Raw genomic sequence first — 25583 nt, 5'->3', positions numbered from 1 at the left:
GCATATTGATATTTTTATTGTCATTTACGTCTTTTAACAGCTATGCAATATTTACATCAATGTGTGAATCCAAAAATGTTATAAATTACATGCAATATACATCAATCTGATAAAATAGACATGAAGATATCTAACAGTGATGTGTACTCTCCACACTCAATAATGTAATATGTACAAAAAATGGCACGAACATTAGTTATAAATATAAATAAAATATATACACAATTATTACACGAAATTGCCGTCCCGCCGTTATTTGTACACGCGGGACGCATGAAGCTTATAGTACATTCAGTCGATGGATATGCTTAAAGAGGAATTGAATGAAACTAACCTAGCAGGTATACTTCATTTAGAACATCTATTAAGCTCACATAATGGACGTAAGGAAAACTATTGCACGTTCTATCTAAAACACCGTAAACATTCCTACGACACGAAAAGTGGCCAACGCCTCAAAAAATCGTCGTAATTGATTTCAGTTTTAGAATATTGCCTAAATTCAAACGTGATATGTCATTTCAATTTATCAGCGACCGTACTGTCCAGCCACTTTCGTACTTAAGCCGACGAGTCCGACAGGTCCTCCTTCAACCAATTGGAGATGTTCCGCAGCCCTATCCGCTTCATCAGCTTCACCAGCGCCGTGTTGTGGCTCAAATAATACCTATAAACACACCGTACACACTCATAACCGAACCCAAACTCGCTATACCTCTGCAGCAGCTTCAGCGACTTCTCCTCCATGGGCGGGTACTGGCGCCCCTTGCTCCGCCCCAGACACTTCGTGTGGTCCCCGCTCACCACCTGACAGAAAAACCCTTTCTTAGGGTCGAACCTCAGGTGCTCCGTGTAGTTGAAAAAGGGCGTGATCTTCAGGAATTTTTGCAGCTCGTTCATCACTTCCACCGGGTTGCTCTTCAGCTCCTCGCCGTCGATGATGTGCAGCGACTGCGGCGAGAAATACGTCAACCAACGCTCCAGGTGTTGCGCGTACTTCCCCGGGTTAAGGCACCGATTGCGCAGGTCCCGTAGCGGCTTGGGCGCCGTGTCGCTCGCCGTGATCACCTGGTGGAAACTGTAGTTGTTGGCGATGACGTCGCCGTGGGTTTTAGTGTGCTGGTACCAGGAGTAGGCGCGCTTGGCTGGGGAGATGAGGATGGTGATGAGCTTGGCGTGCGGCAGCAGGGCGTGCACCCGCTTGGGGACGAGCTCGCCGTCGAAGTACGTCGCGCTCTTCTCGAAGTAGTAGTGGGCTGAGGAGTTGGCGTCGACGGGGAAGAAGTTCATGTACCTGGACAACGGTTTCACAGGACACGAAACGCGGAAAGAGAGGACTTACCAATCCAATCCCCTGAGGTAGTTGTGGGCGTTGAAAAACTGGATCTCTTCGAACGTGTCTGGGCTCGGGAGGTTGCTGGCGATCGCTGGGTGCAGAGAAAGGAAGGTGTAGAGAGCCGTGGTGCCAGTCTTCTGTGGTCCGATTACGAGGAATTTCGGGAGAGAGTCGCACGACTTGTTCTTCGACCATATCTTCTGGTGTTTGCTGTCGTCGCACGGGTTCTGGGAAAATGGGTTAATTTAGTCGATCGCGACGGGTTTTGGTAACTCACCCCCCACACCGGGTCCGATTCACCAGGATATAGCTTGAAGTAGGTTTCGGCGAGCTGGAGCGGAGGCGCCGAACTAAGCTTAATGTTGGTCCAACATTGGATGAACTTTATCACCGATTCGAAAGTATACAAACCTAACCTATCGTTACCGTAGTTCGACATATGAGTCATGAAGATGTTGATCTGAAACACGAAACGTCAGTTTTGACTAATCCACGAACCAGGACACCTACGGGGTTGTAGACTATGGTCTGGAATAGTTCTCCTCCTTGGATTGACTCGTCGAGTTTCTCCCTCCCTCCTGGGTACTTGTCAATGAACATGGTATGGGTGAACAAGCCACAAGTCTGCCTCGGCAACACCATAATGTTCCGATGTATAAACCCGCGCCTCAACCTACCACCAATAAAACAGTAGTCGCCACAACCGCTGCACAATCACCTACCTCGCCGGCCTCAAATGCGGGTACTCCTCCGTACTCGTCACCCTAATATTCCACACCTTCTTCCACGCCGTGTACAGCAACTCGTGCACCGGGTACACCCCCGAGTGGTGCGGCGCCACCGAGTAGCCCGAGTCCACCGGGATCCCCTTGGCCTTGGCGAAGTTCTTATTCAGCATCATATCCTCCATCAACACCGTGAGGTTGTCGTAGAGGTGTGGCTGCTGGTGGTTCCACATGTGCGAAAACCACATGAACTTGTCGATGTTCTCGAGGATGAGGTTGTCGCCCTTGTCCTCCTCGCTGTTACCGTGGTGGAAGTACTTGCCCGAGAAGCCCAGATTGAACTTGAAGCGCGGGATCATCGCCTGGATGCGCGTCTGGGTGGCGATGAGGGCCCGCACGTCCTCGGGGCGCAGCCGCGTGCCCACTTCCCCGACGAAGATGTCGTCGATGTCTACGAGGAACATGCGATCGAGCGACAGGGAGAGCTGGCCGTGGCTGAGGTAACTGAGCGAGTCGAGGAAGAGGAGGCGGTGCAACCAGAACTTGAGGCCCGAGCCGAAGATGACGCGCTGGATGTTGTCGAAGAGGCCGTGGTCCTGGATGACGGTGGGGAGGGGGGTGCGCACGTTGCCTGTATAAAAATATACGTAAAAAATGGTCTTGGCGATTTGACGTTTCCGGGCGTGATGTTGAATGCGCCAAGGTCATCAAAAAAAAGTCATGAGTGTAAAAAATTTATTTACAGCACATTATCAACGGGAATACATTACATCGGAAGAATGTCACGTAGACATTTGTTTGATTTGAATGAGTTTATCGCCACAAAACAGATGACCAAAATTATTCATAAGCCTCCATTGAACAAAATGTTCTGAATGTTATTATTATAATTCTTATCTTATAATTATTTTATTGTTATAAAGACCAGCGTATTCTCACATTTTTCAGAAAATTTTTCGATTTCGCAATTTTTCAATTTTTTAATTTCTCAGTTTTTGGACATTTCAGTTTTGGGATTTTTCAGCTTAGTTATTATTCAATTTTTCGATCTTACGATTTTGCAGGTTTTTGATTTTTCAATTTTTCGATTTTTTTAAGGTTTCGATATTTTGAGTTCAGTTTTTTGATTTTTCGATTTCTCAATTTTTCGATTCTTTGGATTCTCAGTTTTTCGATATTTCAGTTTTGGGATTTTTCAGTTTTTCAATTCGTCAGTTTTTCTTTCATTTTTCAGTTTTTCCATATTTCAGTTTTGGGATTTTTCAATATTTCTGTTGTTCGATTTTTCCATTTTTGATTTCTGGATTTTTGGATGTGTCGACTTTTCACTTTTTCGATTTTCAAATTTTAGATTTCTCAATTTTTTGGTATTTTAATTTTTCAATATTTAAAATTTTAGATTTTTCGATTTTTCATTTCAGCTCTTCCATATTTCAATTTTTCAAATGTTTCGATTTCTTAATCTTTCGATTTTTCGACTTCCCGGTTTTAGATTTTCTATTTTTCAATTGTCGTTTTTTCAAATTTTCGGTTTTTCAATTAATCGATGTTTTGATTTTCCCATTTCTTGACTTTCGAGGGTTTCGATATTCCTGTTCTTCGATTCTTTAATTTTTCGATTTTTCAGGTTTTTGATTTTTGATTTTTTTATTTTTTTAAGGTTTCAATTTTTCGACTTCACTTTTTGGATTTTTCTATTGCTCAATTTTTCGACTTTTTAGGTTCTCAGTTTTTGGATATTTCAGTTTTCGGATTTTTCAGGTTTTCCATTTTTCAGCTTTTCGATATTTTAGGTTTGGGATTTTTTAATATTTTGATTCTTCGACTTTTTCGATTTTTCGACTTCCCGGTTTTAGATTTTCTGTTTTCAATTGTCGTTTTAAATTTTTCAATTTTTCAATGTTTTGATTTCCCGATTTAGTTTTCCATTTTTCAGTTTTTCGATATTTCAGTTTTGGGATTTTTCAATATTTCGATTCAACGACGTTTCGAGTTTTTAATCCTGGATTTTTTGATTTTTCGATTTCTCGACTTTTCATTTCAGTTCTTCGATATTTCAATTTTTCAAGTTTTCGAATTTTAATCTTTTGATTTTTCGACTTCCCGGTTTTAGATTTTCTGTTTTTCGATTGTTATTTTGTCAAATTTTCAATTTTTGGATTTTACAATTAATCGATGTTTTGATTTTCCCATTTCTTGACTCTCGAGGGTTTCGATTTTCCTGTTCTGATTTTTCAATTTTTAGATTTTTTAAGATTTCTATTTTTCGACTTCACTTTTTTGATTTTTCGATTTTTCAATTTTTAGATATTTCAGTTTTAGGATTTTTCAATGTTTCAATTCTTCGGCTTTTCTAGTTTTCAATTTTTGGATTTTTAAATTTTAGATTTTTCAATCTTTTGGTATTTTAATTTTTCAATAATTCTTAATCTTTCTATTTTCGACTTTCTGGTTTTAGATGTTCTGTTTTTCAATTTTTCGATTTGTTAATTTTTCATTCCCGATTTATCGAGATTTGATTGTTCAGGTTTTCGATTTATCATTTTTTCCATTTTTAGATTTTAGATTTTTTAATTTCTAAATTTTAGATTTTTCAATTTCCCGATTTTTCATTTCAGTTCTTCGATATTTCAATTTTTCAAGTTTTCGAATTTTTCAAATGTTTCGATTTCTTAATCTTTTGATTTTTCGACTTCCTGGTTTTAGATTTCAATTGTCATTTTTTCAAATTTTCGATTTTCCCATTTCGTGACTTTCGAGTGTTTCGATTTTCCTGTTCTTCAATTCTTCAATATTTCGATTTTTCAGGTGTTTTGTTCAATTTTTCGATTTTTTTAAGGTTTCGATTTTTCGGGTTTACTTCTTTGATTATTCGATTTCTCAATTTTTTAATTTTTTTAAATTCTCAGGTTTTGGATATTTCAGTTTTCGGATTTTTCAGTTTTTGCATTCATCAGGTTCTCTTTCATTTTTCGGTTTTTCGATATTTCAGTTTTGGGATTTTTCAATATCTCGAATCTTTGATTTTTCGATTTTTGACTTTTGGATTTTTCGATATGTCGATTTTTTTACTTTTTCGATTTCTCAATTTTTCCATTTTTAAAATTTTAGATTTTTCGACTCCTTGATTTTTCATTTAAGTTTTACGATATTTCAATTATTCAGTATTCGAATTTTTCAAATGTTTCGATTTTTTAATCTTTCGATTTTTTGGAGTTCCCGGTTTTAAATCTTGTGTTTTTCAATTTTTCGAATTTTCGATTTTTCAATTTTTCATTTCTGCCCTTTTTAAATTCTCAATTTCAAATTTTTGTTTTTCATTTCTTCGATTTATTTAGGGTTTCAATTTTTGATTTTTCGATTTCTCAATTTTTCAGGTTTCTGATTTTTCAATGTTTCTATTTTTTAAAGTTTCGATTTTACTTCACTTTTCACATTTTTCAGTTTCTCAATTTTTCAGTTTTTGGATTTTTCAGTTTTTCTTTCATTTTTCAATTTTCGGATTTTCGATTGTTCGACTTTCTGATTTCTGACTTCTGGATGTTTCGATATGTCGATTTTTAACTTTTTCGATTTCCCAATTTTTCGAGTTTTAAATTTTAGATTTTTAAATTTTTTGATATTTTAATTTTTCAATGTTTAAAATTTTTGATTTTTCGATTTCTTGATTTTTCATTTTTGATTTTCCCATTTCTTGAACTTCGAGTGTTTCGATTTTCCTGTTCTTCAATTCTTTAATTTTTTGATTGTTCAGGTTTTCTATTTATCATTTTTTCAATTTTTTATTTTGGCCTACTTCGGTTTCTCAGTTTTTCCAGTTTTCCATTTTTTCGTTTTTTGATTTTTCCGCTTTTCCAATTTTTCAACTTTTAACCTTTTGTTTGTCGATTTCTCTATTTTTCGACTTCATCGCTTTTCGATTTCTCGTTCTTTGTTTGGATCTTTCAATCTCTCAATTTTTTAATTTTTCGAATTTTTAGGTTTTTTGATTTCTCGATTTGGATTTTTCGACATCTTGATTGTCAATTTCTCAATTTATAAATTGTTCGACTTTGCGACTCCACGATTTCTTGATCTTTTGATTTTTCGAATTCTCAGTTTTGCTATGTTTCGATTTTTAAATTTTACATTTTTTTGATTTTCAGTTCTTCGATTATTAGATTTCTCGATTTTTCGAATTTTCGATTATTTTAATTGTTCATTTTTTTCCTCACTGTTAATATCATACAGTGTATCGAAAACAACCACAAAAATTGTCACTAAAAACATTTAAAAATTCATACAAAATAGAACAGTGTTTCCAAAACATTTTCCCGATAAAAAATCCATTGGGTTATTACGATTTCAACAATATTCTTAGTTTAAGACGTTTTGCTAGTATAAAACACAAATAAAGAATTAATTCTTAGTTAAACAAAATATGTAAAATCATCTAAATATGTACCAAAAATATTCACTTAGACTTGGCATCGACTATTTAAATTTGGCGGTTGAGGACTCCAATGTCAATAAGGGTGCTTTTGCAAAATCAGCCTGTATGTCGCATCTATATTAATCTATGGTTTAACTGTCGGCCGATTACGAATCTATTTGCATAAAAACTAATTAGGCGGCTAAGTAATTACCACGACTGAATTACGTTTAATTAGGTATTAATCACTTCGCCACGGAAGACATTAAATTAAGCCCGCAATCATTCCGTACGACTCGTATCCATATTAAATGGTGTTTGTTTTGATGGTGTTTTTATGACACGTGCTTATGATAGTAGGAGTTGAATATCACAGTATTCGTTGTATTTACACATAACTTAACTAAATGTCTACAAGATAACAACACCTCGGATTACACTCACATTTTTCAAATAACATGCAAATCTCTCGTTAAATAATAATCAAGTTGTGTTTTTCGGTGCAAAACAAGCACTTAAACGCATGACGACAGGTAGTGTTATTTTATGACCTTGACATTCGATGCAGGTATAATGTTTAAACAATTCCAGTGTCCAATAAAAACTGGCTTCGCCTTCTAGGTAAACAAATGTAGCCTTAATTTTTTTGCGAAATCGAGAGTATTATCGATACGGAGAATTGTCACAACGAACGTTTTTTTTTTTTCTTTGAACAAGCGATTTTGATGGATAACGTCAAACGATTACCAACAATTCAAACAGTCGATCATAATATATCAACTGATAATTCGCTTCTGCGCTAATGAAAATGTGAATTGCTTATTTACACCGAATATCCATTTAGTAATCAAGAGCTTGATTCAATTTGGGGCGCAAATAATCGATAAATTAATTAAGATTTCAGAAAGTACTCACTTTCCGTGGGCTGGTAGTCGTCGTTCCTGTGGGCCCATTCCAGCGCCTCGTACGTGGAATGGTTGGCCTGGAAGACGGTCCAGTCGTTTCCGGGAAGCTCCCCCCAGGCCGTCTCGCCCGCGCGGGTCAGGCGGAGGATCTGCGAGGCTGCGTTCAAGGCGGCGTCCTGTGGGAGAAATGATTGACAGTGGGGGTTGGAGGGTGTGAGATTTTGGCGTACTTTTAGTTTAAGGTTGGTGTGGATGAACAAGGGAAAGCCCCTGAGCTGGGAACCGACGAAGGTCTCCTCTTCGGGGGTGATGAAGCCGATCATCCCGACATAGTACTCGCGACAGTACTTGTCGAGGAGTTCGCGGTTCCACTTGTCCATCTGGAGGTACTTGTTGAAGTTCTCGAAGACGATGACGCCGTAGCGGCCCTTGTCGAGGTTGGTGAGGACGGGGAGGCTTTTGCCGGCTACTTCCACCTTGTATCTATAAATTCGGTTTATTTTTATGTTAAGTTTGACTTTGGTAAGAAAAAAGTTAAGTTGATTACTGTAGCTTCAATTTTCGATAATTTCGTCTAAAATTTGAAAATTGTGAGAACCTAAAAAAGCAAATCAAAAAATGGAAAATACTAAAAACTGAAAAATCGGCAAAAAATCGACGATTTCAAAAATTCTAAGTCAACTCAAGATTGAGGGTTGCAGATTGTAACATTTAAAATTTGAGTTTCTAAATTAAGTAAAATTCAATAATTCTTTTTAAATAAAAAAAATGAGACTATAAATCATTGAACCTAATAGTTTTTTATTCCTGTAAATTTTGAAAAAGTTCCAGACATTAGAATTCGTCTTATTTTAAAAGTTCAAAAAGTAGACCGGAAATTATGCGAAATATCAGGACATATTTTAGAAAAATTGCATGTTTTGGGCAAAAATGGAAATTTTCGTCGTACTGCAGTTTAAATTCTCGGCAATTTCACTAAAAATATTAACTTAAAATCTGTAAATTGTGAAACACTAAAATATCCAAATAAAAAATAAGAAAATACGAAAAATTGAAAACTCGTCAAAAAAATTGAAACCTGACAATAATTTAGACAAATTTCGAAACTCAAGATTAGTGGACCTCCATTCATAGCTACAGTTTTTAAAGAATGTAATAATAAAATTAACGAAGAAATTTAAACTTCTGAAGTTTTGCATTATGTATGTTAAAAACTGCAGTTAAAAAAAATGTTTCGAATTCCAAAATAAATAAAATTTGTTGATTTTCTACTCAAAAAGGGAGAGTATAAATCATTCAAGACATTAAAACTTAAGATTTAATTTTTTATTTATGTACAGACAGATGGCTGAAACTGCGTACTCTAAATTTCTGAAAAATTAGTAATTATTTTAGAGGAATTTTGAAATTTTCAGCCATTAAAATTCGGATCATTAAAAAAATTCTGAATCCTGGTAGACTGGAAATTAGCGAAATACCGTAGAAAAACTGCATATTTTGGGTAAATGGAAAATTTCGAGCAGTATTTCACATTTTCGATAATTTAAAAAATATTAACCCAAAATCCGAAAAAAAGAAAATACCTACGAAAACGTCAAAATTTGCCCCAAACTCGAAACTTAAACTATATTTAAATAAATTTCGTAAAATAAAAGATCGTAGATTTTAGCTTTATTTTTACGTTAGGTTTTTTGAAAAAAGATTTTTTTAATTAAAAAAGTTTAGACCGTCAAAAAATTTTTTTTCGAAACTTCAGATACCGTCAACTGGACCCTTAACACTATGTGCCGAACTGATGAACTAAAAAATTATTTTTTTTTTGAAAATTCGGAAATTCAATTTGAAAAAAAAAAAAACGAAATTTTTTTTGTTTCGAATTCGAAAACTAGTAAAATTCGATGATTCTTCGTAAAAAATTTAATCTTGTGAAGTTCAGAAGATCGTAGATTTTAGATTTACCTTTGCGTTAGGTTTTGAAAAAAAAAAACCGATGATTCTTCGTAAAAAAAATCTTGTGAATTCCAGAAGATCGTAGATTTTAGCTTTATTTTTAGGTTAGGTTTTTTTAAAAAAGAAAGATTTTTTGCATTAAAAAAGTTTAGAACTTCAAAAAAAATTTTTTTTTCGAAACTTCAGATACCGTCAACTGAACCCTTAACACTTTTGTGTCGAACTGATGAACTAAAAAATGTATTTTTTTTTTTAAATTCTGAAATTCAATTTGAAAAAAAAACGAATTTTTTTTTGTTTCGGATTCTAAAACTAGTAAAATTCGATGATTCTTCGAAAAAATTTAATCTTGTGAAGTCCAGAAGATCGTAGATTTTAGATTTACCTTTACGTTAGGTTTTGAAAAAAAAAACCGATGATTCTTCGTAAAAAAAAAATCTTGTGAATTCCAGAAGATCGTAGATTTTAGCTTTATTTTACGTTTGGTTTTTTGAAAAAAAAAAGATTTTTTGTATTAAAAAATTTTAGAACGCCAAAAAAAATTTTTTTTCGAAACTTCAGATCCCGTCAACTGAACCCTTAACACTTTTGTGTCGAACTGATGAACTAAAAAATGTATTTTTTTTTTGAAAATTCTGAAATTCAATTTGAAAAAAAAAAACGAAATTTTTTTTGTTTCGCATTCGAAAACTACTAAAATTCGATGATTCTTCGTAAAAAATTTAATCTTGTGAAGTCCAGAAGATCGTAGATTTTAGATTTACCTTTACGTTAGGTTTTGAAAAAAAAACCGATGATTCTTGTTAAAAAAAAAATAATCTTGTGAATTCCAGAAGATCGTAGATTTTAGCTTTATTTTTACGTTAGGTTTTTTGAAAAAACAAAGATTTTTTTGTATTAAAAAAGTTTAGAACGTAAAAAAAAAATTTTTTTTCGAAACTTCAAATACCGTCAACTGAACCCTTGACACTTTTGTATCGAACTGATGAACTAAAAAATGTATTTTTTTTTTGAAAATTCTGAAATTCAATTTGAAAAAAAAAACGAAATTTTTTTTGTTTCGAATTCGAAAACTACTAAAATTCGATGATTCTTCTCAAAAAAATTTAATATTGTGAAGTCTAGAAGATCGTAGATTTTAGATTTACCTTTACGTTAGGTTTTGAAAAAAAAAAACGATGATTCTTCGTAAAAAAAAAATAATCTTGTGAATTGCAGAAGATCCTAGATTTTAGCTTTATCTTTGCGTGGAGTTTTTGAAAAAAAAAAAGATTTTTAAAATAAATAAACATTTAAAAATTGAGAACGTCAAAAAATTTTTTTTCGAAAATTCAAAATACGTAAACCGGACTTTTAAATTTTGGTGTTCTGAGGATTTGAGGCTTTTGTTGTACCAAGGATTTGAGGATTAGGGAGTTTTGAAGATTTAAGTATTATGTTGTCATGAGGATTTTGGTGTTCTCAGGATTTGAGGATTATGGAGTTCTGAGGTTTTGAGGATTTTGGTGTTTCAAGGATTTGAGGATTATGGAGTTCTGAGGATTTGAGGGATATGGAGTTTTGAGGATTTGAGTATTATGGTGTTATGAGGATCTGAGGATTACGGGGTTCTGAGGATTACGGGGTTCTGAGGATTTGAGGATTTCAGGACTTTGGTGTTCTGAGGATTTAAGGATTATGGAGTTCTGAGGATTTGATAATTTCGTTGTTCTGAGGAGTTGAGGATTTTGCTGTTCCAAAATCCTCAATTTGGTGTTCTCAGGATTTGAGGGATTTGGTGTTCTGAGGGTTTGTTGATTTTGATATTTCAAGGACTTGAGGATTACGGAGTTCTGACGATTTGAGGATTATGGACTTTTAAGCATTTGAGTATTATGGAGTCCTGAGGATTTGAGGATTTCGGTGTTCTGAGAATTTTAGGATTTTCGTGTTCTGAGGATTTCACTGCTCCGAGGATTTGAGTATAATGGATTTCTGAGTATTTTAGAATTTTTGTATTTTGGGGATTAAAGTATTATGGTGTTATGAGGATTTGAGGATTATGGAGTCCTGAGGATTTGAGGATTTTGGTGTTCTGAGGATTTTAGGATTTTAGGATTTTAATGTTCTAAGGATTTGAGGATTATGGAGTTCTGAGGATTTAGGAATTTCGTTGTTCTTAGGATTTCAGGATTACGGAGTTCTGAGTATCAGAGGATTTCGCTGTTTGGAGGATTTTGGTGTTCTGAGAATTTGAGGATTATGGACTTCTGAAGATTTGTGGATTTTGCTATTTCGGCGATTTGAGAATTATGGAGTTCTGAGGTTTTGCGGATTATGGAGTTCTGAGGATTTTAGAATTTTGGTATTTTGGGGATTTGAGTATTATGGTGTTATGAGGATTTGAGATTATGGAGTCCTGAGGATTTGAGGATTACGCTGTTCTGAGGATTTGAGGATTTCGCTGTTCTGAGGATTTGAGGATTCCGCTGTTCTGTGGATTTGAGGATTTTGGTGTTCTGAGGATGTACGGATTATAGAGTTCTGAGGATTTGAGGCTAATGGAGTTCTGAGGATTTCGCTGTTCTGAGGATTTGAGAATTATGGTGTTCTGAATATTTGAGGATTATGAAGTTCTGAGGATTTGAGGAATTTGGTGTTCCGAGGATTTGAGGATTCCGGTGTTGTGTGGATTTGAGGATTTTGGTGTACTGAGGATGTGCGGATTATAGAGTTCTGAGGATTTGAGGCTAATGGAGTTCTGAGGATTTGAGGATTTCGCTGTTCTGAGGATTTGAGGAATTTGGTGTTCCGAGGATTTGAGGATTCCGCTGTTCTGTAGATTGGAGGATTTTGGTGTTTTGAGGATTAGAACTTGAAAATGTATTTTTTTTTAAATTCTGAAATTCAATTTGAAAAAAAAAAGGAAAATATTTTTGTTTTGAATTCGAAAACAACTAAAATTTGATGATTCTATGTATAAAAAAAATTGGGATTATAAATCATTAATAAAGACATTAAAGCTGGATGGCTGAATTTGTCAATTTTTGAAAAATTAATAACTATTTTGGAGGAATTCTGAAAATTTTCACACATCAAAATTCGTGTTATTTAAAAAATCCTAACGGACTGGAAATTCGGTAAACTAAATCATAGGAAGTGTGAAAACTGCAATTTTGGGTGAACGAAAAATTTCGTCATGCAGTATTTCAATTTTTCGATAATTTCAAAAACATTGACTTAAAAACGGCAAGTAAGAAAATAAAAAAAAGTAGAAACCAAACTCAAAACCTACTAGTTCATTTTGATAAATTTAAAATTCTAAATCACGTTAAGATTATTGGACTTCGATCCATAACTAAATAAAATTTTTGGTACAATGACACTGAAAATTATCAAATAAATTTAAACTTCTGAAGCTCTGAAGATCCTAGATTTTTAACAAGTGTTCAAAAAATGACACACGAACTCAACGATTCATGAATAAACTCACAAGTCTGTGTGTCATAGATTTGGTGCCTCTTTTTTTCAACACCCTGTAGTTATGTTAATGTGTATATATATAAATATATTTTTTAATTTTTAAACGTTCGGTTTAAAAAAAATCGAATTCTAAACAACTAAAAGTCGATGATTTTTTGTATAAAAACATGGAAGACTAATTTATTTTTTCCAGTTTTTGGCTTATTTCACCCCCCTCCCCCACTCACTTGATCCTCGTGTGCACCAGCAGCTCGGCGATGTCCCTCCCCAGCTTCGAGTACATCGTTTCGACGAAAACGAGAACTTTCGGGTAGCTTCTCAGTCTCGCTTCGGTTTTGTGGTCGTGATTCTGCGGTATTCGGGGTCCGTTCATGACGCCGCATCGTATGTTTGGCTCGGGGCGGCTGCTTCTTTGTATCAGCCTGGAAACGAATCGTTTTCCGCTCTTTTATAAGCGCACCCCGTGCACCGCCAATTACGCAAGGTGGATACAATGGCATCGGCACGAAACACTGCACAATTTCGGAGGCTCGCCGAAGGAGCCGCGTCATGCTCCGGTGGGCGCGAGCTGCGGCTCCGGGAGTTCGGACGTAATCGAGAGCGTAAAATAATCATTATTAAGTCGGCTTTGTTTGAGCGACGGAAAACCGCCTCCATCGAGTTGGATAATGGGCGAATTTCTTGAAATTTGCAACAGGTGGCTAGATTTTTAACTCGATTGATAATCTCAGGGGTCAGTGCTGGGTCTAATTTCATTCTTACACTCTATCAACGATATAAAATCGACGATTTTATTGAACCCATTTGTGACATTAACACAAACAATCAATTATTAATGCTCAATCATGCGATAAAAACCAAGTTTGACCACACGTTGACCCGGAAGCAGAAACTCAACTTACAATCGCCACAAACTCCTCAGCCTGATTAAAAATAACTCGTGAGGTAATCGATTTATTGGATTTCCAGGACCGACCTAAGGTTAACACCGTTATCTCATCCTTATCGCAAAAACAAAACATTTGTCACATGTTTACCAAATCTCGAGTGCTTCAGATTTGTTACCTAATATCTGCGTAGATTTACTTGTAAAAGCCACGTTAAACAACAAGTTCACGAAAATGGAGTCGTTCAACCCCGCCGCGTTTTCCCCCAAACTAACCCCATCAATTATCCAGAATGGGTTATGCAAACCGTGCTTGAGTAAAACGCATTACGGTTTCAACCCACAGCGCGATAAATTAAGTTTTACTATGAATTATACGACCGCACCGATTAACTAGCATCGTAAACAAATGAAAACGTTGTCATTTGTCTTGTAGTCAGTTGCCCAGTTGACCCAGATCCTTGTTTTTCCGGACTTTGGCACTCGATTCGGTTCCATCAAACCGCAATTAAACCGCAAGCTAAAAATGGAGGAGAGGAATGTACGAAATCGGCGGTCGAGAGAAATGAAAAAAAGTGAGGCAATAATTAAATAGAAGTCAGAAGTGATGGACGAATTAAAAATGGACGTGGAGGTCGACGATGACTTTTGTTTGGGAAAAATTGCTAACTTTGTACGAAAATTATAGTTCTGTAGTAAATTGTTTGAGTCATTGTATCCATTCATCTTTTCTGCTTTTAGGAGTATAATTTCAGTGAAATAACGTGGTTTCTTTGATAAAAGGTCAACTGTAACTAACTTATTACTCAGCGTTGCGATTGAGGTCATTGTGGTAGTGAGACAAGGCTCGAGTTCGCTCTCTAAACTGATTTTAGTAATATGAAATAAATCATCGCGTTTTGATTCAAAAATTATCGGCTCGAGCTTTTAAAGTGGTTTATTAATTATCTTAATGGAAGCTCTCAGTTGATCAAATTGGGTAACTGTTTTCCGATCGACAGCGTGTACAGTGAACCCATGTTTATACGAATTTTGTTGCTCATACCATACTTGACTTTATGAGTAATTTATGGCACCTCTAATCTCTAGTTATTGTCAAACTGTCAATCAAAAAAGGGTTATCGCTGGAGCAAAGAATCGAAAAATGAAAAAAAAAATCGCGAAAAAAATGGACTCTGAAATCTAATAATCTCGGTGAGAAAATTATTATTAATAAAATGGGGGACGAATTTCAACAAAACTTGAAAAAAAAATGCAACTAAAAAATGAAAAAAAAAACAAATAAAGCTGCGAACAGAAAATTCAGAAAAAATCTAACAAAATAAGGCAAAGAAGAAATTTTAAAAAAACACGAAGAAAAATTGGGCAAAAAAACCGAAGAAAATTTTTAAAAAGCAATCGCACAAAAAAATCTAGCAAAAAATAGACCAAAGTTTACCAAAAATCGAGGAAGAGATTCAGCAAAAATTTTTAGAAAAAATGGACCAAAACAAAGTGAAACAAAAAAAAATCCCGAAAAAAATCTAGTATGGAGAATGGAACAAAATCCATTAAAAATCGAAGAAAAAAATGAGCAAAAAATGAACAAAAATATCGCGCATAAATTCGAACAAAAAACTGAAAAAAGCAATCGAACAAAAAATACAGCAAAAATTAACGAAGAAAGAGACAAAAAAATCCAAGAAGATTTGAGAAGAAATTAAGCAAAAAACGAAGATAAATTTGAAAAAGAAGTCGCAAAAAAAATCTAGCAAGAAATGAACCCAAAGTCTAGTAAAAATCGAGGAAGAAATTTAACAAAAAATTGAGCTAAAAATTGTAGAAAAAATGAACCGCCACAAAGTGAAATAAAAAAATTCTGAAAAAAAATTACCAAAAAAATTGAGCAGAAAGGAACCAAAAATGAAGGCAAAAAAACCTAAGAAAGAAAAGGACCATAAAATTGAAGAAAAAACAATAAAAATGCAATAAAAAAGTAACAAACTGAACAAAAATTGGAACAAAAATCGGACAAAAAATTCGCCAAAAAAAAATCCAGGAAGAAATTCGATAAAAATTGAGCTAAAAATCCAAGAAAAAATCCAGTAAACCAAAATCCGAAGGAGAAAAATGAAGAAAAAGATCCGAACAAAAAATTTAGAAAAATCTAACAAGAAATAAAAAAATGGGCAAACAAAAAAGGAACAAAAAATTGAAAAAAGACGATAAAAAATCCAACAAAATCCATCAAAATGAGTTAAAAAAATGAACAAAAAACCGCGCAATAAAAGTGCAATTTAAAAAAAACGAAAAAATACAGCAAAAAACGAAAATTGAACAAGAAATTCCAATGAAAATCCAAGAAGATTCAAGAAGAAATTGAGCAACAAACGAAGAAAAATGAAAAAAAAAAAAACGAAGAAAAATTGAGCAAAAAAACTAAGAAAAGACGAAAAAGTCAGCAAAAAAAACGGAAGAAATACAGCAAAAAACGAAATTTGGACAAAAAAATCCAAGAAGATTTGAGAAGAAATTAAGCAAAAAACGAAGATAAATTTGAAAAAGAAGTCGCAAAAAAAATCTAGCAAGAAATAGACCCAAAGTCTAGTAAATATCGAGGAAGAAATTTAACAAAAAATTGAGCTAAAAATTGTAGAAAAAATGAACCACAACAAAGTAAAATAAAAAAATTCTGAAAAAAATTACCAAAAAAATTGAGCAAAAATGATGGCAAAAAAACCTAACAAAGAAAAGGACCATAAAATTGAAGAAAAAACAATAAAAATGCAATAAAGAAGTAACAAACTGAACAAACATTGGAACAAAAATCGGACGAAAAATTCGCCAAAAAAAAAAATCGAGGAAGAAATTCGATAAAAATTGAACTAAAAATCCAAGAAAAAATCCAGTAAACCAAAATCCGAAGGAAAAAAATGAAGAAAAAGATGCGAACAAAAAATTTAAAAAAATCAAACAAGAAATCAAAAAAAAATTGGGCAAACAAAAAACGAACAAAAAATGGGCCAACAAATCGAACAAAAAATTGAAAAAAAGACAATCCAAACAACACACAAAAAATCCAACAAAATCCATGAAAATGAGTAAAAAATGAACAAAATACCACGCAATAAAAGTGCAATTAAAAAAAAAACGAAAATTGAACAAGAAATTCCAATGGAAATCCAAGAAGATTCAAGAAGAAATTGAGCAACAAACGAAGAAAAATGAAAAAAAAACGAAGAAAAATTGAGCAAAAAACCGAAGAAAAGACTAAAAAGTCAACAAAAAACTGAAGAAAAAATCCAAGAAATAAGAAATTGACCAAAAAACGAAGATAAATTTGAAAAAGATTGTACAAAAAATGGACCAAAAGTCTAGCAAAAATTGATGAAAACATTGTAGAAAAAATGAACCAAAACCTAGTGAATAAATAAATTCCGAGAAAAAATAACCAAAAAAAAAAATTTGAGTATCTAAATATATCAACAAAAATTAAAGAGAAAATGGAACCAAACATGGACCCAAAAAAATCTAAGAAAAAAAAGATCATAAAATTGAAGAAAAAACAATAAAAATGCAATAAAAATGTAGCAAACTGAACAAAAATTGTGAAAAAAAAAATCGAAAAAAAATTCGCCAAAAAAAAAATCGAGGAAGAAATTCGATAAAAATTGAGCTAAAAATCGAAGAAAAAGATCCGAACAAAAAATTTAGAAAAAAATCCAACAGAAAATCAAAGAAAAATTGGGCAAACAAAAATGGAACAAAAAATGGGCGAACAAATCGAATAAAAATAGAACAAAAAATTGAAAAAAGACGATAAAAAAGCCAACAAAATCCATCAAAAGATCGAAGAAAAAATGGACAAAAAACCGCGCACAAAAGCAATATAAACGAAAAAAAAAAATAGATAAAAAAAATCCAGTAATAAAAATCCGAAAAGGGGCAAAAAAAGAAAAAGACGAGCAAAAAATCTAATAAAAATCTCTCTTGGAAAATAAACCCATTATTATTAATAAAATGCGCGACGAATTTCAACAAAACTTGAACAAAAAAACAAATAAATAAAAAATGAACAAAAAATACAGGAAAAAAAACAAGCGAGAGAAAATTCCACAAAAAAATTGAAAAAAAAAACAAACAAAAATTCGAAGAAAAAATCAAAGAAATTGAACAAAAAAAATCGAAGAAAAATCGAGTAAAAAAAACAAAGAAACGAAAAAACGTGCAATAAAAAAACTGAAAAAATACAACCAAGAACAAATTGAGGAAAAAACGAAGAAAAATTTGAAAAAGTAACCGCACAAAAAATCTAGCAAAAAAGTTCAGCAAAAAATCGATGAAAAGATTCAACAAAATTGAGCAGAAATCGTAGAAAAAATAGACCAAAACAAAGTGAAACAAAAAAAAAACCCGAAAACAAAAATGAAAAAGAGCAAAAAAATCGAGTCAATAAATCGACAAAAATTGGGTAGAAAGTTGAAGAAAAATTGGAACCAAAAATGGACCCAATTTTTTTTTTATTCAGCGGGATACCCCTTATGATACATACAATTAATGGTAATTGAAACAAAAAAAATTAAAAAATTCCAAGAAAAAGACCATAAAATTGAAAAGGAAAAGAGGAAAATGAAATAAAAAAGTAGGAAACTGAGCAAAAATTGAGAAAAAAATCCAGGAAGAAATTCAATAAAAATTGAGCTTAAAAATCGAAGAAAAATTCAATAAAACAAATTCGAAGGAAAAAATGAACCCAAAAAATGAAGAAAAAGACCCCAACAAAAAAAACTAGGAAAAATACAACAAAAAATCAAAGAAAAATTGCGCAAACAACAAACGAACAAAAAATGGGCGAAAAATTCAACAAATAATTGTGCACAAATTCTAATAAACAATTTAAAAACCAATCGCACAAAAAATTCAGCAAGACGAACGAAGAAAAAATAGACAAAAAAAATCCAGTAAGAAACAATTCACACGAAAAAAAGCACCAAAAAAATAAAAGAAAAAAGACCAAAATTCGTACAAAAATTTTAGAAAAAAATTGAAACATCGAAAATTGAACAAAAAATTCCAACAAGGGGCTGGCAAGTCCCACAAAATTGTATAGCATTTGTATATAATCTGTATTTAATTACTCCCCGGTATCACCCCGAAACTTTCTCTTCGTCCACCTGCATGTCGTAAAACCTATCTTTTGTTCACCCTTCTCAGTAATACTTATCCTTCCAAGATTTCGAGTACCTTCCTAGAACCCTTTTCAACTGTTTCAACCGCTTTCTACCGACCTTTTTTTTAATTTCAATTTCACAAACTAAAAGACCCTTCCTTCAACTGCCGTACCGACATCAAAATAAATACGCCAACACGCAAGTACTGTTTCAATCACCTGATCACCCCACAAAGCTAAAAAACAAAAATCCAGTACAACAAAATCGAACAAAAAAATACATATAGCAAAAAAAAATACGAACAAAAAATAGACCCTAAAATGTAACAAAAACCTGTTCGTTGGAAAATAAACCTATTATTATTATTATTATTATTATTATTATCATTATTAAAAAAATCTAGCAAGAAATTCAACAAAAAGTAAGCAACAAATCGAAGAAAAGACTGGAAAACGAACAATAAAAAAAAAGATCCAACAAAGAAACACACAGTATATAGTTAATTTTAAATTTTTTCAAAAATAAATCTGGGTTATCGAGTTATGAATATTTATAATATAATACTCCCATAAGATAATTGTTACCTTGTAATAAAGACCTTGCAAGTACATCGCAAATATGTTAAAACATGTTTTATGTATAACCTGTTAAATGACATTGTGATAATATTAATTACGTTTAAACTGCTCCATTATTTAATATTATTCATTTTTGTACGACAAATTGTACTTTGACTAATTTTATTAATTGAAGACCCCTTTATAGTGCCTCAAATCTTCCGTCCCATAATTAATATTTATGCGGCTGTCAACATTTTATCAGACATAGGATCCGTATAGTAATATCAATTAAGACAAATAAAATCGAAGAGGTCCAACTGGGCGAAGTGGAAGATCACGAAGAATATTTCAAGGGAAGTTATTAGTTTTATTTATTCAGTAGCTATTTTTCAAGAAGCTGTGGATTAAAACAACGAAAGACGTTACTGTCTGGTAAATTAAACAAAGAATGGTTAAAACCAGGCATGAACTCATCGGAATTTAGTCCGTACGTTTATCTAGCAGGTGAAGGGAAAAACAGCGCTGCAGTAATGATTTATGTTGATGAGATAATTGTCGCGGTGATGAATTAGTTACAAAATAACAACAAAAAATCTCAAACTTCGAAAAAATTGGAAATAAAGTAGGCTAACACAGTATGTAATTTTCTCGATTTACGATATCCGTTTTTTAAACCTTCCCGATAGCGATGATGTGATTCAAGTAAAATAAACTTTCCTTATTTAGATTAACGTGATTACATCAGTTTTACGTTTATCGGTTAAAATCTGTCATTCTTTGGCATTATGTGCGCAGACTGTCTAAATGCCTTACGTTTTTATCATTTCCGCTTCTCGCAAAAACTGAGTAATGTAAACCGCATACTGATACGACGAATATTTATAGACTTTGTGTAATTTCGGGGGAAACTCCAAAGCCGAGGATTTACTCACCCCCGAAAAATCTGTCTAGGGGTTTCTGAGTACGGATTTATGTGAAAATGGGGCGCCCCGACGCGCTCGCTTCGCTCTTTCCCGACCTTCGTGTTTGTTTTCACCAGCATCAAGTGTTTAGAAAGCCGTAAATCGAAATCGCTCTCTTGTTTGTTTACAACTCAAATAACAGCCATAACTCCCGGAATTTTGATTTGTTTAAATTTGTGTCGCAATGTTTTGCGCCGATGCCACGCATCGCAACCCCAGCTAGACTCACCCGGTGAGATAAGACGGCGAGTGCCCCACATACTGCGAGTAGAAGATGATCAAGAGTATGCTGATGAAGATAATGAAGACCACGCACTTCTTGAGGGTCGACGCTTTGTAGACGCAGTGGTTCTTCTTGCGGAACCGTCGCAGCACCCTGTGTATCTTCGGGACCCCCAGAAGAGGCCTGCTGTCTTCGTCCATCACTTAACTTACATATGAGGTATGCGAAGTGGCTTTGGTGCGGAGCGGTGAATATGGCACTATCCTAACTAAGGGTTGGAATGTGTGAGAGCCGCGAAACGTGGTTATCTCGGCACGTCAACAGTCCTCCATTTGCTGTGCTTCCAGATCCCCAGGTCGCACACATGTCCTCTTGCCATTTTTCCGGGGCGCTTCGCTGCTGCCATAGTCACTGTCGAGGCGCCCTTCGCATGGCAACTGCATGCTCCTTCGCTCTGAAAGACAAGGCTTAGAGCTCGAGTGACAGTTGGGGAGCAGCGACGACAGACATAACCTCAAACTTGTCGCGGAATCGCGTGGGGCGCGCCTGCGGCGCCGCCGTCGCCCCCAGCACCCCCAAAATAACACGACTATTACCAAATATTACCTATTTGTCTCACTAATCACATTTTACGACGTCCGACACTGTGAATGATCGTTCGGCGCGAAGTTGGCGAGCGTGCTAACGCGAGGACGTGCTCTCGATGACTAACTTCGCTCGAGTGCGGAGATGGCACGGCGCATCGGACAATAATAAAATTGTACAGACGCACTACATTAAAAATAATTTATTAACATAATAAGTTATAACTCATTCCATTATTTGCGCTATCAGGCTGCCAGGGTGGCAATTTATTCATAACGGGCAATAAAAAGTGCGCGTTTGGCTAATTCGCGCTTCCGCGTTTTTATGGGTGCTAAGGGGTTGCGCTAATTGCTGGTAGTTTTGAGTTTTGTTCCTGGAAAAATTCAATGACCCCAGTTGGGTCGGAGTTTGTCGGGCGGAAATGCGTCAGATTTGAATCTTGGGAGTGGAATCGGGCGATAACGCGATATGGGGGCTCTTTTGGAGTCTTGGCTGTTTGGCGTGTGTTTAAATTGTTATTGTTTCAAGGCTGACGAAATTGATGGGGCGGATGTGGCGGCAGTCACACCGTGTGATCGCTGGAGATGTAACCTTGGCCTAAAATTGTGGTTCTTGTGGTGGCCCTACTGTAGGTCAAAAACCTAAGAAGTGGAAAGTATTTCAAAAAAACAGATTTACTGATGAATTCGCAACAGCTGTGCCTGGCGAGTTGCAGACTCTATTTGCTGAAGAAATTCTCGGAACTTTCCAACGACGTAAAAAATATAGATAGCAAACACAGGTGGTGTATTTAAATAATTGTGTCATCAAAATGTGCATTAGCTTTTGTCACCGCGTCGTGCTAATTGTAACTGTAATTGTAAATTCAACAGTAAAACAGACACACTGTGAATTACATTCCATTCCGTTCATTCCAGAGGAATGTGATTTCTTTCGTCACTATGTCTATGGGTCGCTGTATTTTTTTATTTCCAAAACGTTATTTTAAAGACGGAAATGTAGATTGAGGACTTTGTCGAAATTATAATTAAAATGACAATAAGTGGATTATCAGGATGATAAGCACTGGTATACAAATACCGGGTGATTTTTAATAATTGAGCAAATTTTTGTGGTGGCAATTCTGAATTATTATCAAATGTGATGAGATGACTTGACGCCGTAAATTTCATTTTCACAGTCAGTAAACACAGACAAGTAAAACTTTAGATATGTTGCCAATCTGACAGAAAAATCACAATCATTCACAGTCATCCGGTATATCCTCCTCATTTTTAGAGAAAAGCAGCGAAAACGAATGAAATGCCGAAAAATCAGACAGAAAGATAAACATAAGGAAAGACCAATTCAAAAGATGAAAATAAAAATAATAACATGCGAAAAAATACAGGAAGAAAGACAAAAAGAAATCAGAAAGAAACAGAAAGGAAAATCATATGGCGAGACAATGACGAACAAAAAGAAATACTAAGAAAATACCAAAAAAAAAAAATTATATAGACAGAAAGAAACACGCAAAATGAAAAAGATAAACATAAAATTACGAAAATAACATGTAAAAAACATCCAGAAAGAAACATGGAAAGACAGACAGAAACGAAAACAGGCAGAAAGATAGGGGGAGAGAATGAAAGGACGAAAACACAAAAGAACAGAAGAAACAATGATAAAGAAAAAGAAAGACGGAAAGAAATATAGAAACAGACACGGAAATAAAGAAGATATGCAGGAGGGTAGACATAAATTAAAACGATAAAGATAAAAATAAATAGAACTTCGAACCAGACACAAAGACAGTAAGAAAAATAGATATAGAGAAAGATGGACAGTAAGAAACATAAATAGTAAGAAAAACAAAGAAAAAATATATAGACAGAGGGGAAGACCGAAAGTAACACGGACATGAAAAGACAAAAATGAAATGACGAAAATGTCAAGTAGAACAACATCCAGGAAGAAACATAGAAACACAGACTGAGACGAATACAGAAATAAAACAAACAGTGAAATACATAGAACACGAGTAAAAGGAATGACAGACAGAAAGAAATCCAGAAAGAATCATATAAATAAAAGATCAACAGAAAACAGAGAGGAAGAATGAAAGGTGGGAAAAACAAAAAAGAAAAAACCAAAGAGGGTAGGAACAATAAGAAAAAAGACTGACTGAAAGAATAAACAGACAGAGATAGATAGTTTGGGAGAAAACACACAAAACTGCTAGAGGCAGGGAGAATCATAAGCCAAAATAAACACAAATAAAAACACCATATAAAAAAATATATAGGCAAATTGAAATACAGAAAGAAACACCTAAATGAAAAAGACAAAAATAAAACATGTAGATAAACATCCAGAAAGAAACATAGAAAGGCACGCAGAAATAAAACAATCAGTGAAAAAGAGAGAAACAAAATTAAAAAGAATGACATTTAAAAAAAACAAAAAGAAACCATAGCAATAAAGATTGACAGAAAAAGAACGACATGGAGAAACGAAATGAAAGATCGAAAAAATACAAAAAAACAAAGAAAAAGGAAAATAGAAAAAATATAGAAAGAAAGATCGACAGAAGGAAAGATTGGAATGAAGACAAACAGAGAACAACACAGGCAGGAGAAAATACAGGAAGGGAGACACACTGAAAGAGAAACACACAAAGAAAAACTGAGAGAAAAGGATAAAAGTAAACAGAAACAAACACAAAGATAAGACAGAAAGCAATACGGAAATGATGAAGATAAAGATAAAGATAAAGAAAAACATCCAGAAAGAAACATGGAAAGACAGACAGAAAGATAGGGGGAGAGAATGAAAGGATGAAAACACAAAAGGACAGAAAGATAGAAACAATAATAAAGAAAAAGAATGACGGAAAGAAATATAGCAAGAGATACGGAAATAAAGAAGATATGCAAAAGGATAGACATAAATTAAAACGATAAAGATAAAAATAAATAGAACTTCGAAACAGACACAAAGACAGTAAGAAAAACAGACATAGAGAAAGATGGACAGAAAGAAACACAAATAGAAAGAAAAACAGAGAAAAAAATATATAGATAGAGGGAAAGACCGAAAGAAACACGGAACGTCAAGTAGAACAACATCCAGGAAGAAACATAGAAACACAGACTGAGTCGAATACAGAAATAAACAAACAGTAAAATACATAGAACACGAGTAAAAAGAATGACAGACAGAAAGAAATGCAGAAAGAATCATATAAATAAAAGATCAACAGAAAACAGAGAGGAAGAATGAAAGGTGGGAAAAATAAAAAAGAAAAAACCAAAGAGGGTAGAAACAATAAGAAAGAAGACTGACTGAAAGAATAAACAGGCAGAGATAGATAGTTCGGGAGAAAACACACAAAACTGATATAGGCAGGGAGAATCATAAGCAAAAATAAACACAAATGAAAACACCATATAAAAAATATATAGACAAATTAACATACAGAAAGAAATGCCGAAATGAAAAAAACAAATATAAAACATGTAGATAAACATCCGGAAAGAAACATAGAAAGACACGCAGAAACGAAGACAGACAGAAATAAAACACTGTCAAAAAGGGACAAACAAAATTAAAAAGAATGACAATTAAAAAAAAACAAAAAGAAACATAGCTATAAAGATTGACAGAAAAAGAACGACATGGAGAAACAAAATAAAAGATCGAAAAAATACAAAAAAGAGAGATAGAAATAATAACTAAGAAAAAAGAAAATAGAAAAAATATAGAAAGAAAGATCGACATAAGGAAAGATTGAAATTAAGACAAACAGAGAACAACACAGATAGAAGAAAATACAGGAAGGGAAACAGACTGAAAGGCAACAGAAACAAACACAGAAATAAAGAATAAGACAGAAAGCAATACGGAAATGATGAAGATAAAGATAAAATTACGAAAATGACACCTGGAAAAACGCCCAGAAAGAAACATAGAAAAACAGACAGAAACGAAGACAGACAGAAAACCAAAATTAAAATACAAAGAAACAAAGATAAAAAGAATGACACAGAAAGGAATCCAGAAAGAAACATAGAAATGAAGGTTGACAGAAAAATAAGACCAACAGAAAGGAATACAGAAAAAAATACAAAGTAAAATACGTAAGGAACAAGGATGAAAAGAATGACAGACAGAAAGAAATCCAGAAAGAACCACAGAAATAAAAGATTGACAGAAAATGAAGAAAGACAGGGAGAAAGAATGGAAGGCCGAAAAAAAATAAAAAAAAAGACAAAAAGTGTAGAAACAATAAAAAAAGAGGAGGAACAGAGAAAGATATATGAAAAATGAAACATACGAAAAAAGAAGGAATGAATGAAATGAAGATAAATAGAAAGCGAGACAGATAAAAAACAGGAGAAAGAGTGAAAAAACGGAAAAACAAAAAAAAGCAGATATATAGAGAAA

At 33.8% G+C, this 25583-nt stretch overlaps 1 protein-coding gene across 2 annotated transcripts; it reads right to left on the bottom strand.

Moving 5' to 3' along the window:
* Positions 1 to 21309, bottom strand: LOC135136855 (bifunctional heparan sulfate N-deacetylase/N-sulfotransferase). Of its 2 annotated transcripts, none has more exons than XM_064066300.1 (11): positions 21167 to 21309; positions 20577 to 21024; positions 13017 to 13211; positions 7608 to 7860; positions 7388 to 7553; positions 2059 to 2692; positions 1847 to 2009; positions 1614 to 1796; positions 1343 to 1563; positions 716 to 1294; positions 1 to 667 (listed from the first exon to the last, which is right to left on the bottom strand). In XM_064066300.1, exons 2-11 carry the CDS (start codon positions 20768 to 20770, stop codon positions 562 to 564), a joined length of 2694 nt encoding a protein of 897 aa, XP_063922370.1. In that variant the 5' UTR covers positions 20771 to 21024; positions 21167 to 21309; the 3' UTR covers positions 1 to 561. The 2 variants fall into 2 exon arrangements, with proteins under 2 accessions (XP_063922370.1, XP_063922368.1); XM_064066298.1 differs by having other exon boundaries at positions 21177 to 21309.
* Positions 21310 to 25583: the final 4274 nt, after the last annotated feature.

This window comes from Zophobas morio, unplaced genomic scaffold (assembly GCF_036711695.1).
Source record: "Zophobas morio isolate AGI-343-1 ecotype UQ-CSIRO unplaced genomic scaffold, CSIRO_AGI_Zmor_V1 ptg000028l, whole genome shotgun sequence".
Lineage (NCBI taxonomy): Eukaryota > Metazoa > Arthropoda > Insecta > Coleoptera > Tenebrionidae > Zophobas > Zophobas morio.
The sequence above is the reverse complement of the archived record's forward strand: the minus strand, read 5'-3'. Positions and strand labels throughout refer to the sequence as shown.

Bases quoted from the DNA above. Each gene is read 5' to 3' on its own strand.
- LOC135136855 (XM_064066300.1), bottom strand. From the start codon at position 20,770: ATGGACGAAGACAGCAGGCCTCTTCTGGGGGTCCCGAAGATACACAGG. The intron at 1,797-1,846 runs GTAGGTGTCCTG...TTCGTGTTTCAG, and splicing joins AGACCATAGTCTACAACCCC to ATCAACATCTTCATGACTCA. The intron at 1,295-1,342 runs GTAAGTCCTCTC...ACCGTTGTCCAG, and splicing joins TACCTCAGGGGATTGGATTG to GTACATGAACTTCTTCCCCG.